Below are 17,013 nucleotides of genomic sequence, written 5' to 3'. Positions count from 1 at the left end.
CTGAGGTAAGAATTTTCAATTTATTCAGTATGATCTTTCAGGGCCATGACGCAGCACTGCTGACGTCGAAAATTTACCAGTTTAAATTCACAGTCAATTATTGAAAGGTTATAAGTGAGTCACATTTTTTATTGAGAGATTAGTCTCGTCATATTTTTTATTGAGAGATTAGCCACATTGTGTTGTTGGTGGGTTACGGAATTTATCTGTTGGTGGGCAACGCAGAATGTGAATGCTATACTTATATATATTTTTTACTGTGGGGAGGTTACAACCGCAATCGCGATAGGCTACAATCCGACCTTTATCAAAGTCGGAAACGTGATGGTACGAATTTCTCCTCCTTACACTAGGCATCACAACAACGTCTCACCAGGCAACGCCGGTCAACTGCTGTTTGTGTATGAGAAATCGGTTGGAAACTTTTCTCATGTCAGCACGTTGTAGGTGTCGCCACCGGCGCCTACCTTGCGTGAATTCTCTGAAAAGCTAATCATTTGCTTATCACGGCATCTTCTTCCTGTCGGTTAAATTTCGCGTCTGTAGCACGTCATCTTCGTGGCGTAGCAATTTTATGGCCAGTAGTGTACTACGTGAGATGATGTTTCTGTGTGGTACACTGTGTCATTAAACTAGGAAAAACGTTACCGATCTCCAGTAAAAACTGAAATTAGCTCCAACTTGTTAGTTTCATAGGAATGACTACATAGCCACTGAACTGAATCAAGCCCAAATACACCGCAAACAACATTCGCCGGTTGGCAAATGAACAGAATCAAACGGGATGGTGATGGGTGCGAACTGGGTGTTCATACGGACTGAAAACTATAATGCATGTTCTCAATAAGACAGATACACAGTAGCAATTCTATGACCTGATTTCATCAAAGTGTCATTACTTTGTTTTTTGCTCCTCCTGCTGCTCTCGCATTGCTATTTAATTTGGAACACATGACACACGTTGTATTAGTTTCCAGCGTTACCGATCTCCAGTAAACCGGAGAATAAACTCAGACATTGGTTAAATCACAAATTTTTTTCGGAAAAACGATTACAAGAATTTAAAAGTACGAGGTAGACATTGAATATATCCTAAATTGTACTAGAATACTTAAAGAACTCAAAAGAGATGTGTATCAAGCATTGTACTGTTATTATACTCTATTAATATGAGAAAAAGTGCAGTTATTACGTATATAAGGATATAGCACAAATTTTAAAACGTTGAAGCAAGTAGGCTTTATAGAGACCAAGGTAAAGAAGCTTGTTCTTCTTATTTGATACTGAAGAACAGATCAGTTTTAAATGTAACTGTACGTAGAACCCTACTGGGAAACTCTGAACTACTTATTAAGCAGATAGATTCCTTACTGTTTTATCTGTCAGACAACAACAAGCAGTTAATAGTCGGTGGTGATTTCAGTCTACAGATTCTGACACCAGAAATGGTCTGGAAATTTTATTTCGATCCTGCAATTTTATTTACTAAATTTTACGTACGCAGATCGATAATGTTTTCTTTGATTAAACCCAAAGTAAGAGAATAAGTGTATACCCACTAACAAATGCGTTCTCTGATCATGAGTTAGTATGAGTTAGTATAAATAAGACTGTTCCTTATGGTACATGTTCCCCTCAGTGGAAGTCAGAATAATTAATGTCTCCAGGACAAACATTTGTTAGAATAGTTCACAAGAGACGACCTGGGATGAATTTAAAAGCGAACCAAATGTTGGTGTAAAGTTTAATCTGTTCCATGATAAATTCATATCATTATCCGAAAGAACCACCTTCGTAAATTAATGAAAAGAACAGTTAAACAGACATATAAAAAACCATTGATCACAAGAAGTATTATAGCATCTTGTGAAAGAAATACGAAAATGCACATATTGGTAGCAGCAAGTAAAGCTCTTACAGCAGTTGCAAACTATGAAAACTACTCAGAATTGCTGAGAAGAGTCATTGGATGTCAGGTATGACACATTATGTCAGAAGTCAGTAATGCCTTCGACGTGCTAAAGCCTGTATATAATGTAGCGAAACGAGAGACGTAACAAAAGCTCACATAAGAATATAACTATTGACTTAAATGGAAAGTATTTCAAGTACCTCAGTCACAGGTAGCAGGTACGTTTAATAATTGTTTCATTAATGTAGTAGAGAAAATAGAGACAAGGTGTTCAACAGTGTGTGCAACCCATGTAAAATCTAGTCGCATAGTTGTCTCAATCATTTTCATTTCTGAAATTAAGAAAATTGTATATACAACAAACATGATTAGTTAATTTTGGAGACGACATTTGTAAGTAATCAATAGAAACATACCTACAGCATCAGAAGAAATGATAACTAATGAGTGGTTTTCTACAAATGGTCTTTCTCTCAGCTTCAAAAAGGCGAGCGAAAGGCTATTTACAATTTGTACAGAAACCAGATGGCAGTTATAAGAGTCGAGGGACATGAAAGGGAAGCAGTGGTTGGGAAGGGAGTAAGACAGGGTTGTAGCCTCTCCCCGATGTTGTTCAATCTGTATATTGAGCAAGCAGTAAAGGAAACAAAAGACAAATTCGGAGTAGGTATTAAAATTCATGGAGAAGAAATAAAAACCTTGAGGTTCGCTGATGACATTGTAATTCTGTCAGAGACAGCAAAGGACTTGGAAGAGCAGTTGAATGGAATGGACAGTGTCTTGAAAGGAGGCTATAAGATGAACATCAACAAAAGCAAAACAAGGATAATGGAATGTAGTCTAATTAAGTCGGGTGATGCTGAGGGAATTAGATTAGGAAATGAGGCACTTAAAGTAGTAAAGGAGTTTTGCTATTTGGGAAGCAAAATAACTGATGATGGTCGAAGTAGAGAGGATATAAAATGTAGGCTGGCAATGGCAAGGAAAGTGTTTCTGAAGAAGAGAAATTTGTTTACATCCAGTATTGATTTGAGTGTCAGGAAGTCATTTCTGAAAGTATTCGTATGGAGTGTAGCCATGTATGGAAGTGAAACATGGACGATAAATAGTTTGGACAAGAAGAGAATAGAAGCTTTCGAAATGTGGTGCTACAGAAGAATGCTGAAGATTAGATGGGTAGATCACATAACTAATGAGGAAGTATTGAATAGGATTGGGGAGAAGAGAAGTTTGTGGCACAACTTGACCAGAAGAAGGGATCGGTTGGTAGGACATGTTCTGAGGCATCAAGGGATCACCAATTTAGTATTGGAGGGCAGCGTGGAGGGTAAAAATCGTAGAGGGAGACCAAGAGATGAATACACTAAGCAGATTCAGAAGGATGTAGGTTGCAGTAGGTACTGGGAGATGAAAAAGCTTGCACAGGATAGAGTAGCATGGAGAGCTGCATCAAACCAGTCTCAGGACTGAAGACCACAACAACAACAACATATTTAGTTCTGCACGTCTGCAGTTTCTGCACCAGTGATAAATGTAAAACATAGTGAGGAAAACATGACTAGGGTGGAACCATAAAAATTTTAGGTTTCCACTTTGATGAGAATTTAAACTGGATAAAAAGTTTTTGAACCTTTAAAACAATGAAGTTCAGCCACATTTGCAGTTCACATTATTGCCAAACTTAGGGAGAGACAAATCAGTAAGTTAGAGTATTCCACTTATTTTTATTAACTAATATTGTATGGAACAATGTTCTGGGGTAACGCATCTTCAAAATAGAATGTTTTCATTACTCACAAACATGCTGCAAGAATAATAGGAAGTCCTTTTTGATTCCTGCCTCATAGTATAATTTTTCCTTCAAGACATTTATTGTGAATAATCCATACATCACAAAAAATATGATCATTACAACGTCAGACGAAACAATAACATCCTTTATTCCACATTAAGATTGTCTTTGGCATAAAAAGGGATGCAAAACGCTGCCAGGAAAAGTTTTGGTCACTTACCATCGAAAAAAATTTCTGAGATACAGAACAGTTAAATTTGAGAACAAATCGCTGAATTTTATTCTTGTTACGTCCTTCTATGCCGTATAAAAATTTCTGTTTGTGTGATGTGTAAAAAGTGATGGGTGGGAATTACTCATTGATGTATGTATAAAAAAACACAATTTAATGCTCGGCATGTAACCATATTTACATATAAATCGATAATATGAATGTAAAATGACTTGTTCCTCAACATTACAATCAAGCGTACAAACGGTACATAGAACTTATAACTAATTAACCAACTAATACACTAGATGTCGAAAGCAGCCTGTTGTAGAATCTAAGAGTCAGATGATAATAGGAAATTAAAAGACGTTTCGCCCTTTCGGTGAAGTCCATACCCCAAATGGCCTTTTCAAAGACTCCCGAACTCATCTTAGCATAAATACCAAAACGAACATTGAGACTGAAATTTAACTTTCAGTACCAGTTTGTAGCTATAATTTAACAATATTTACTGAAACAGCGTAGTTCAGTTATAGAAGGAAAACATAATGCCAAAAATAGAAGGATTTAATTTATTGCTTTATCGGCTTCAGTGTTTACACATTGGTTCTAACTAAAAATCTTCAAATTGCACATATGCTTAATTTATATTTTTCGCTGTACCCTACAGAATGAAATTATCAGTAAGATTTCAGCAAGCGTATTTAATATCGAATGTAGCCTGCACTGAGCCTTCCCCTTCCCAATCCCAATTAGGATTTTAAAACAACATCGTTAGCTTTTCAACCGATACTTTTGCTCGAAAATATTAAGTATCCATCGTTTCCACTTCCTACTTAATTTCAAACAAAACTTAATTTCAAACAAAACTGAATAGAGCATTTAGCTTTATTTATGTCTTTAATTTTAACAGTCTTGTCACAAGTTCGTCAAAGAAATATTGTCATTATAGATTTTACAGTCCTCAATGTACCTCTCATTCGAGACCCCTCCGTTTCTCATCTCAGTGAAAAACACTTTGCTGGCCACTCTTATATTTTAATGAGTAATTCTGCCGCTGAATCATTAATGTATCCAAGAAGTTTATAAAATATTGTATACTGTTAAATCATCCAAGTCCAGCTTTTTGCTGTGTAGTAGGTACAAACGTTTAACTAAATAAAATGGGTTAGTTACTTACTTTGGAATTGTGAGATTCTTCCACATTTCCACTGTTAAATTTGTAGATTCTCTTCCTGGAACGTGGCACCAGTGTTCAGGTACTGTCAGAGCAATTATCTTGGCGTATGAAGACATTGTTGAAAATAATATTGCGATGAAATTGAAAATGATATTCATTTGTAACTGGAACTTTCCATCACTCCCCAGTTCTTCTATTATATCTTCAAACTTCGTATTTTCATTAATGATGTTGTGTACAGCTGCGGCCTGAAAATCGACACATTCACAATGGCAGAATCCTGGTATCTCTGCTTCTTGTTGAGTTTTATGTAAGTAACCGAACTCAATTTAAAAAAAAATGTTTTTAGGATTCGATTGCTATTTATACTGGGAAGAATTTTGCATGAAGTACTTGTAGTTCAAATAACACGTTCAGCGACATGCTTCAGAAATAACTGCTACAACGGCGCGAGGCGTTTTCTGTTCTGATCCTGCTAGAAACAGCCACTGCAAAATACAACACTGACGGCGAACGTTTGTTCAAATCAGTTCCCCCTAGCATGACAGATTTAGATATTTGTGTAACATGAGTAGAGAAAGAGAAGTCTCTGAAAACCAGCTCCAGCAAGTAAGTCACATTTATTTTCGAAAAGAATATAGCAAAAGTAAACGTGGCAGAAGCACTACTAATGATAGTAAAGGGATAACTGTCTGTTTAGTATATAAGAAACGTTATCATCGACTGAGGAACTCGGCAGGTCAGTTCGACCACTACCTCAGACTACCAAAATACCTTGTATTCTTTGTATTCTTCCATAATGAGGTCTGCTTCCACCGTCGTGCACGCAGGTACACTGGACGGCTTTTGCAGAGCACTACGCTCTATACACCTGGCTAATTGCTACTGATAAGCTGAACTGACCAACATATTTTACGACCGTGTTTCGTGTGATGGAAATTGCAGCGACAACCGCAGAGAGATAGTTGGGACAGCGTAGGCAGTAGGCAAGCGTTGTGCACTGCTCTGACCTCAACGGCTTTCCGTATCAGGACGCGGAAATGCACGAATGTATGAGAACATCTGATGCCTGTTTTTGTCAGGGACTATTTTCTACACAAATAACTTCTTTGTTGTTTCAGTTGTACGCTCTTTAAATAGTGACACATCCGAGACAAGAAATACATATCGCTTTTATCATATTTTTCCAAAATATAAACATGAAAAATTAGAAAATAATACAAAACAACAGTCTTTCAACATCTGTGAACTTTAACATCATCATTCGAAAAATTGCCCGATCACAGAAAATACAATTTCGACAGTTGCGAAGTCATTATACAGGGTGTTACAAAAAGTTACGGCCAAACTTTCAGGAAACATTCCTCACACACAAAGAAAAAAAATATGTAATGTGGACATGTGTCCGGAAACGCTTATTTTCCATGTTAGAGCTCATTTTATTACTTTTCTTCAAATCACATTAACCATGTAATGGAAACACACAGCAACAGAACGTACCAGCGTGACTTCAAACACTTTGTTACAGGAAATGTTCAAAATGTCCTCCGTTAGCGTGGATACATGCATCCACCCTCCGTCGCATGGAATCCCTGATGCGCTGATGCAGCCCTGGAGAATGGCATATTGAATCACAGCCGTCCACAATACGAGCACGAAGAGTCTTTACTTTTGGTACCGGGGTTGCGTAGACAAGAGCTTTCAAATGCCCCATGAATGAAAGTGAAGAGAGTTGAGGTCAGGAGAGCGTGGAGGCCATGGAATTGGTCCGCCTCTACCAATCCATCGGTCACCGAATCTGTTGTTGAGAAGCGTACGAACACTTCGACTGAAATGTGCAGGAGCTCCATCGTGCATGAACCACTTGTTGTGTCGTACTTGTAAAGGCCCATGTTCTAGCAGCACAGGTAGAGTATCCCGTACGAAATCATGATAACGTGCCCCATTGTGCGTAGGTGGAAGAACGAAACTAAAATGAGCTCTAACATGGAAATTAAGCGTTTCCGGACACATGTCCACATAACATCTTTTCTTTATTTGTGTGTGAGGAATGTTTCCTGAAAGTTTGGCAGTACCTTTTTGTAACACCCTGCACTATGACGGAAAAAAATCTCAACATCAAGTAGGTGTTGTGCGACATAAACGAAAATTGCTAGCCGTGTCCTACGTTTGAAAGGTGATGTATATTCAAATTTCGTGCCAGTCGCATAAGAAGGGCACTAGTAATACCTCTAAGAATATGCAAATCAGGTTTGCTTTAAACACACGTGGTGTGTTGATTTTAGACAAGAACACCTCGAAGACACGTAACGTGTATCCACAGGACATCTGGCCTGTAATTGAACAAATGTCATTGGCAAAAGATTCCGGAATAGTCTCCCATTCGGATCTCCGGGAGGGGACTGCCAAGGGGGAGGTTACCACGAGAAAAAGATTGAATAATCAACGAAAGGATAACGTTCTACGAGTCAGGGCGTGGAATGTCAGAAGCTTGAACGTGGTAGGGAAACTAGAAAATCTGAAAAGGGAAATGCAAAGGCTCAATCTAGATATAGTAGGGGTCAGTGAAGTGAAGTGGAAGGAAGACTAGGATTTCTGGTCAGATGAGTATCGGGTAATATCAACAGCAGCAGAAAATGGTATAACAGGTGTAGGATTCGTTATGAATAGGAAGGTAGGGCAGAGGGTATGTTACTGTGAACAGTTCAGTGACCGGGTTGTTCTAATCAGAATCGACAGAAGACCAACACCGACAACGATAGTTCAGGTATACATGCCGACGTCGCAAGCTGAAGACGAACAGATAGAAAAAGTGTATGAGGATATCGAAAGAGTAATGCAGTATGTAAAGGAGGACGAAAATCTAATAGTCATGGGCGACTGGAATGCAGTTGTAGGGGAAGGAGTAGAAGAAAAGGTTACAGGAGAATATGGGCTTGGGACAAGGAATGAAAGAGGAGAAAGACTAATTGAGTTCTGTAACAAGATTCAGCTAGTAATAGCGAATACCCTGTTCAAGAATCACAAGAGGAGGAGGTATACTTGGAAAAGGCCGAGAGATACGGGAAGATTTCAGTTAGATTACATCATGGTCAGACAGAGATTCTGAAATCAGATACTGGATTGTAAGGCGTACCCATGAGCAGATATAGACTCAGATCACAATATAGTAGTGATGAAGAGTTTGCTGAAGTTCAAGACATTGGTCAGGAAGAAACAATACGCAAAGAAGTGGGATACGGAAGTACTAAGGAATGACCAGATACGTTTGAACTTCTCTAACGCTATAGATACAGCAGTAAGGAATAGCGCAGTAGGCAGTACAGTTGAAGAGGAATGGTCATCTCTAAAAAGGGCCATCACTGAAGTTGGAAAGGAAAACATAGGTACAAAGAAGGTAGCTGCGAAGAAACCATGGGTAACAGAAGAAATACGAGTACTTCAGTTGATTGATGAAAGGAGGAAGTACAAACATGTTCCGGGAAAATCAGGAATACAGAAATAAAAGTCGCTGAAGAATGAAATAAATAGGAAGTGCAGGGAAGCTAAGACGAAATGGCTGCAGGAAAAATGTGAAGACATCGAAAAAGATATGATTGTCGGAAGGACAGACTCAGCATACAGGAAAGTCAAAACAACTTTTGGTGACATTAAAAGCAACGGTGGTAACATTAAGAGTTAAATGCAGAGGAGAGAGCAGATAGGTGGAAAGAATACATTGAAAGCCTCTATGAGGGAGAAGATTTATCTGATGTGATAGAAGAAGAAACAGGAGTCGATTTAGAAGAGATAGGGGATCCAGTATTAGCATTGGAATTTAGAAGAGCTTTGGAGGACTTACGGTCAAATAAGGCAGAAGGGATAGATAACATTCCATCAGAATTTCTAAAATCATTGGGGGAAGTGGCAACAAAACGACTATTCTCGTTGGTGTGTAGAATATATGAGTCTTGCGATATACCATCTGACTTTCGGAAAAGCTTCATCCACACATTTTCGAAGACGGCAAGAGCTGATAAGTGCGAGAATTATCGCACAATCAGCTTAACAGCTCATGCATCGAAGCTGCTTACAAGAATAATATACAGAAGAATGGAAAAGAAAATTGAGAATGCGCTAGGTGACGATCAGTTTGGCTTTGGGAAAAGTAAAGGGACGAGAGAGGCAATTCTGACATTACGGCGAATAATGGAAGCAAGGCTACAGAAAAATCAAGACACTTTCATAGGATTTGTCGACCTGGAAAAAGCGTTCGACAATATAAAATGGTGCAAGCTGTTCGAGATTCTGAAAAAAGTAGGGGTAAGCTATAGGGAGAGACGGATCATACACAATATGTACAACAACCAAGAGGGAATAATAAGAGTGGACGTTCAAGAACGAAGTGCTCGTATTAAGAAGGGTGTAAGACAAGGCTGTAGCCTTTCGCCCCTACTCTTCAATCTGTACATCGAGGAAGCAATGATGGAAGTAAAAGAAAGGTTCAGGAGTGGAATTAAAATACAAGGTGAAAGGATATCAATGATAAGATTCGCTGATGACATTGCTATCCTGAGTGAAAGTGAAGAAGAATTAAATGATCTGCTGAACGGAATGAACAGTCTAATGAGTACACAGTATGGTTTGAGAGTAAATCGGAGAAAGACGAAGGTAATGAGATGTAGTAGAAATGAGAACAGCGAGAAACTTAACATCAGGATTGATGGTCACGAAGTCAATGAAGTTAAAGAATTCTGCTACCTAGGCAGTAAAATAACCAATGACGGACGAAGGAAGGAGGACATCAAAAGCAGACTCGCTATGGCAAAAATGGCATTTGTGGCCAAGAGAAGTCTACTAATATCAAATACCGGCCTTAATTTGAGGAAGAAATTTCTGAGAATTTACAGCTGGAGTACAGCATTGTATGGTAGTGAAACATGGACTGTGGGAAAATCGGAACAGAAGAGACTCGAAGCATTTGATATGTGGTGCTATAGACGAACGTTGAAAGTTAGGTGGACTGATAAGGTAAGGAATGAGAAGGTTCTACGCAGAATCGGAGAGGAAAGGAATATGTGGAAAACACTGATAAGGAGAAGGGACAGGATGAGAGGACATCTTCTAAGACATGAGGGAATGACTTCCATGGTACTAGAGGGAGCTGTAGAGGGCAAAAACTGTAGAGGAAGACAGAGATTGGAATACGTCAAGCAAATAATTGAGGATGTAGGTTGCAAGTGCTACTCTGAGATGGAGAGGTTAGCACAGGAAAGGAATTCAGGAATTCGTGGCGGGCCGCATCAAACCAGTCAGTAGACTGATGACCAAAAAAAAAAAAAAAAAAAAAAAAACCTCGACGACAATAATTACCGTATTATCAGCACCTTGCAGTGTTTAAAGGTCGTCGTGTAATAGGGCTACGATACTGTAGAAAGACTTAGTAGGAATCTAGCCACTGTACATGACGGCTGGCAGCAGTGGTCTTGCGAACGTACAGTCTTAGACAAAATAAACTGATCGCCCGCCGGCTGCTGCAGAGATGTTAAGTCTTGAGTCGTTTACTTATGGTGGCCAATAAAGCAAATCGCACCTCAGAATTATAAGTCCGGCGATATGCACGATCTGATAACACTGCAGAGTGAGAAAATATGTGGAGGAAGTGTTGCCCTTTACTCGAGAGAATGCAAAGCTGGAAAAGCTTGTTGGCTAGTGTTAAACATCGCGCAATGTAACCTCGAAGTCGCGAGATCGAATCCACTCCATTAGTTGTTCTTTAAATCGCATTTCGGCTGTCTGAAAAAGAAGTCGGATGCAGCTCAAAAGTACTTCCATTCACTTCGTGATCCACCCGTAATACCAGAATTCTCCACAACAATTATGCCACACAGGTCGCGGCGGTGTCAAGACCAAGTTTAAGCTCTGGTATTTCCTCGCCCTACAGCGGCCCCCGGGAGCCGGCTACTGCCAATTTCGACAGGCGTCGTACGACCAGGTGAACGCGGCGCTATAATTGTGTTCATCAAGTGGCATCTTCTAATCTGAAGTCTTTTATCTTGCAGTTACATTTTGGGTTATTAATGCTCGAAATTTATGAACGTTGTTCAAGAGCTGTAAAATAGAGTAGCAAGTGGAAAATGTCGAACATTTTCAACATACATTATTGTTTGTCCTGGGTTTAACAGAGGTGTGATGGCAGCAAGGCAGCTCGCAACACTTGCACCGTGTGTGTGGAGCGAGAGCTTTCGAGCAAGACACGTCAGCAAAGGATTTTACAGCTTCAAGAAACTTCGTTCGTTCCGTCATGACTCATTTTCTACATTTAGGAAGTCTCGATAACTGACATATGTGATGAACCGCGATCCTTAACTGCAGTACGCCATTTGCGTTCAATAGGTCCAGAAGCCGGGTGGTGGAGTACAACGATCTCTAATTGAAACCAACAAAAATCAAAAGGATGATTATTTCTGCATTTTAGCTAGGGCGTCATCATTTCGCTCATTGAGAAATCCTATGCAATATTGTTATGGGTGGCTTTACGTTAACTTCTTATGAGGACATTGATGGCTGAGCTGTAAGAAAAGACATCTCCTCGAGCAAAGGGCAGTGTGAAGATAATATTTTGCAGCTCGTGGCTCTATAAGGATGTTGTGCACCACGAGTGTGTGTGTGTGTGTGTGTGTGTGTGTGTGTGTGTGTGTGTGTGTGTGGTTTGAGGTTTTCGGGCACTAAACAGCATGGTCATCAGCGCCCAAACGCATAGAAACAGGAACACATGCGGTGAAGGGACGAAGACGGACAGCAAACAAGGAGAACGACCAGAAGACACAGACCTGACGAAATTCCAAATCCTCACATACAGAGGCAAAACAAGAGGAGAAGAAACGCACTAAAAAAGGAAAGGAAACACAAGGAAAAGAGAACAGAAATCGAAGTGAAACAAGTAAGTAATCGTGACTGGCGGATCTCTTACGAAACCCCAGTGTCGTGTCTATCGCTCTATCCTAGATGGTGTTTGTTGCCAACAACTAAGAACTATAATTACGATTACCATGGGAACCTTACGACGAAAGTCTATTTTAATAAAAGAGAAAGTTCTGTAACATGAGCATGCCTATAAGAGCACGAATGAATAAGATATTACTCGAACTGGACGCCAAAAAGTATCTTTGTTTATTTGCTGTCACATGTCCCACTGAAAGAGTACGCAAATTTGGTATTTCACTGTTATAATTTATTTATTGATATGGGATCTGACTGCCTGTAGCTCTGACACGAAACGGCTAAAAAACTGGCCTTCAGCGAGACTTGTAACGTCACTCAAAGCAGCACTCGATTCACAAGCATACACGTAGATAATGTAACACTGCTGTGAGTGTTTCTACCTTATTGTCTCAGTGGTAGCTAGATGTGATAAACTGCAACGTAAAGGGCGAGGCTGGTTGCAATTTCTGCGTGAAATTACCTCCCTGGACACAGAAGCATATAGTCATACACCGATGTCACACCTTTAAATAAATTAACTCAGATTATTCAGTCAAACTGACAAGGAAATATCAAGTGAATTTGTCAGCATATTTATATGTAATCCAAGAAGTAGTTCGGCAGTCACACCGTTGCCAAACATATTCTATGTTTCTACCTAGTTTAAGTTGTACTGTGAGCAGGAAGAATTCGTTTCACCTGGCACTCTCAAGCCTGACGTGGAAGTGAGCACCTCTTCTGTCTGAAAGAGACGGCAAATGAGGGCCTTAATACCAAAAATATGTCAATAGGTTTATTCGCGTTTCTGAACTACAACGTAGTTGCTAACAATACTCATATACTTCGGGTGCAGATTGAACATCATAAGTCAGTAACTGTCACTATTAATTCTGTTTTTCTGTCGTAAACACACTGAAAACTGAAAAGGTAGGTCAGGTCACCAAAACGCAGTCCACAAGTCTGGATCGTCTCCAGTGAACATACTGCATGCATTGTGACAAAGTAATACGTCTTTTCATCGTCACAGACCTTGAAACCGTTTCTCTGTCTTTGGCGCCGTCACCGAAACAGAGGAACACAAATGAAAAAAGGGCTTAGCTTTCATTGCAATACGTCAGTATCCAAGGAGAGGCTTTGTCTGCTACAAATAACGTTAAACCAAGAATTAGCTGAAAAATGGGCTGAAAAAGCGAATGGGTACGGTACTATTTCCATTCGAGCTGCTGATAAAGTGAAATGAGAAGCAGTTGTCATCAGGACAACGAATAAGGAACGTAAAATTCAAACAGGGATGTCTGGAGTATGTCATCCTTAAGAAAAAGTGCCTCTAAGCCTATAAATACTGAAAGAATGATGAGTATCTACTCATAATGATTACAGTAAAACTACTACTGACGTGTTGTCAGTAAAAGTGAAGAGCATCCACGTTGAAGAGTTTTTCAACTTGCATTATGCTTAAGATAGAGAGACATTGAAATAACAATACGTTCATCATGCTGAGCATTGTACTAATTTTCTATGCAGTGCATCACAGTCGGTGCATGGTACTGTTAACTGAATCCCTATGGCCTCACTTATGGACGATGCCTCTGTCCTGCGCAACACTCAGATGAGAATTATCAGCGTGCAATACGATGGCACAGACGGGCAGACAGTTCTAGTACTTGCAGAGACCATATACGCTGCAGATTCTTGACGCGAAAATACCACTACTTTGGATTCTTGCTCAGACTTATTTTCTGCTCGCGAAAGAGTTGCTCAGCAGTGGGTGAATAGCACTAACACCCAAGTACCCCGTTTATAACAGACACCCATAATATACCAGTTAATCGTAGTGAAATGCCATATGCTTGCGTGTTTTTGGTAGCGTCTTCGTATTCTTTCTTCTGTTCACTTTTCTCTTCTTCTGCGGTAGACTGTCTCCTCGTTTTCGAACTGATTAACAATTGTTACAGTCTACCACACAATAACCCACCGCCACTCCCTTCCAGAGGATGTTTATTAAAATATAGCACAGGATTCCGCCTCATACCTACCTTACCGACTACTTGGAAGAGGAATACGTAAGGTAAATATTAATATTTTATTGTGATGACATACAATGTCTCCATTTTTCTAGCTCCACCATTCATAACGCAGCGGATATGAGCGATGCTTATGAGGGATAAACAATATTATAGTAGTAACTCTGTCAGTCTGGCTCTGAGATCTATTGGACTTATGATCTGTGGTCATCAGTCCCCTAGACCTTAGAACTACTTAAACCTAACTAACCTAAGGACATCACACACATCCCTGCCCGAGGCAGGATTCGAACCTGCGACCGTAGCGGTCGCGCGGCTCCAGACAGAAGGGCCTAGAACCGCTCGGCCACAGCGGCCGGCTAACCCTGTCAGTCATCCGACGATTACCGACTCAAGTGTTTCATAGGATTCCTTTAGTTGATGTCGTTGTGGTCGTTTTCAATTAAGAATGCAGGAAGAGGGAAACGTCTGGCTTTAAATACACTTGTGTAGTGGGATGCGGATGTATGACTACAGTTGCAGCTAGTGAGATTCATCCTCTCACTGCTTTAATGCAGGCCAAGATAGAAATTAGCTGCTATAATTATTTATTTTATGTTTATTTTAATATATAACAACCCATTTCAAATATGGTTTGCCTATCATTACCCGTTCATGCATAATAAAGAGTGTTATTTAAAGACATATTGTCTTAGCTTAGAACTGTTTTGTTTAATGTTCGCCGCTGGGGTGGTTGTTGGAGAATTTGAGGGGAACCGGTGCCAGTGAGTGACCAGAGATCGATTGGCAGCTGTGCGTTCTGTTTTCTTGGAGCTGCGGCTCGTCGTTTCTCGTGATGGAAATCTTGGCCTGTGCGGGTTGCGGATAATGTTTCTTCAGCTGCTGTGGTGCGATGTCGTGTGATCCATTTCTTATAGGTCGTGTGTTCACTTGCATTTTATATTAACTTACATTTTACATTTTATACGCCGGGTGATCAAAAAGTCAGTATAAATTTGAAAACTTAATAAACCGCGAAATAATGTAGATAGAGAGGTAAACATTGACACACATGCTTGGAATGACATGGGGTTTTATTAGAACAAAAAAAAAGTTCACAAAATATCCGACAGATGGCGCTGGACAGCAAAATAACTGCTACCGTGAGAGGTACGCCGATATGTTACAGAATCGCATCATCCACAGACTGGCTGATAAACACCTGCTGGAACGTACGATGTTTATGCAGGATGGGGCTCTACCCCATATTGCTAGACGCGTGAAAGACCTTTTGCGCGTGTCGTTTGGTGATGATCGTGTGCTCAGCCGCCACCTCCCAGGTCCCCAGACCTCAGTCCGTGCGATTATTGGCTTTGGGGTTACCTGAAGTCGCAAGTGTATCGTGATCGACCGACATCTCTAGGGATGCTGAAAGACAACATCCGACGCCAATGCCTCACCATAACTCCGGACGTGGTTTACAGTGCTGTTCACTACATTATTCCTCGACTAAAGCTATCGTTGAGGAATGATGGTGGACTTTTATTGAGCATTTCCTGTAAAGAACATCATCTTTGCTTTGTCTTACATTGTTATGCTAATTGTTGCTATTGTGATCAGATGAAGCGCCATCTGTCGGAAATTTTTTGAACTTTTGTATTTTTTTTTTTTTTTTTTTGTTCTAATAAAACCCTACGTCATTCCAAGCATGTGTGTCAATTTGTACCTCTCTATCTCCATTATTCTGTGATTTATTCAGTTTTCAAATTTATATTGACTTTTTGATCACCCGGTATATCTGTTTTTGTGGCGATACTTGTAACAGGACTTTAACGGCATCCTTTCGTTATTCATTGTATTGTGATGTGGCTAAAACACGTTAAATACTTGTGAACCGAAGTGAAACGTCTACGGATACAAATAACTAATGAGCAGTATATTTCATAAAACTGAAAGCAATACTACAGTAAACTGACTTCTTAACTAACCGTAACATGTAGAACCTTTGTAATGACTGCGACTGCCGTCTCACTTCCGTAGCAGACGTAAATTTGACTACGCAATTATCTGAAGGATTAATGTATTTAAAATAAGAATTAATTGTTTCTGCTTAATACTAATGAGATAGTGGTGGATAGCATTTTGGTTGGATCTGATTGACGAGTGTTTCCCTTCAAACTTTAAGGGTATTTTTGTTCCATTCTCTGCTTGTTCTTGATGGAAACGTCAGGCAGTATAATAGCAAGGTATTCGTAGTAACACAGCAGTACATTCCTTGTGGAGCACAATAATACAGGAAGAGCCTCATAAGAGCTGCTGGTCATAAGAAGGGGAGACCACACCACGCCGTCTTTATTTAAGAAGTCAGCAATAGGTTAAGTGCTCCAAAACTACTCGCGAGGTTCCGGGTTCGATTGCCGGCCGGGTCAGGGAATTTATCCGTCCAGTGGCTGCTTGTTTGTGTTGTCCTCATCATTTCGTCATCATTTGGGAAAGTAGCGAGACTGGACAGTGTAGAGACTGGAAATGTGTACTGGCGCTGATAACCACACAGTTGAGCGCGTCGCAAATCAAATATCATCAAAATGACTAACGTCACGAGAAGCTGGTGGACAGCGCGACGCCATCTTGTTCTCTGAGCATCCTTACCATTCTGATTGTACAGTTTTCACTGCCGTCTATTAGCGATGGTTGCAATATAAGTGCTGCTGATGCTTTGCCAAGATATGTGGAAAGCGCCTTATAGACAAGAATTTGTATTTTCAGTGTGCCTCGATTCTTGAGTTTGAACATAATAAATTGCTGACAATTTCACACCAATGGGCCCTTTCGGATATCGACTTATTTGTATGGCATTTACCCAAGCGTGATTACTGGAACACGCGGCTGCTTTGAGTAAGACGTTCGTCTGATTTTCAGTCCATGTACTGTTGACCTATTGAATACTGTCTG

The 17,013-nt window shown here is 40.0% G+C and overlaps 1 protein-coding gene across 1 annotated transcript in view; it reads right to left on the bottom strand.

Moving 5' to 3' along the window:
• Window positions 1-16,688, bottom strand: part of LOC126474617 (carcinine transporter-like) — a 149,446-nt gene extending 132,758 nt beyond the window's left edge. Inside the window, exons 1-2 of the mRNA XM_050102094.1 lie at window positions 16,656-16,688; window positions 5,096-5,343 (exon numbers count right to left, since the gene is read on the bottom strand). Of these exons, the coding sequence (XP_049958051.1) occupies window positions 5,096-5,343; window positions 16,656-16,688 (281 nt within the window). The remainder of the gene's footprint in view (window positions 1-5,095; window positions 5,344-16,655) is intronic.
• Between the last annotated feature and the right edge of the window lie 325 nt (window positions 16,689-17,013).

This window comes from Schistocerca serialis, chromosome 4 (genome assembly GCF_023864345.2).
Source record: "Schistocerca serialis cubense isolate TAMUIC-IGC-003099 chromosome 4, iqSchSeri2.2, whole genome shotgun sequence".
Classification (NCBI taxonomy): domain Eukaryota; kingdom Metazoa; phylum Arthropoda; class Insecta; order Orthoptera; family Acrididae; genus Schistocerca; species Schistocerca serialis.
This window is presented reverse-complemented; position numbering and strand designations above follow the sequence as displayed.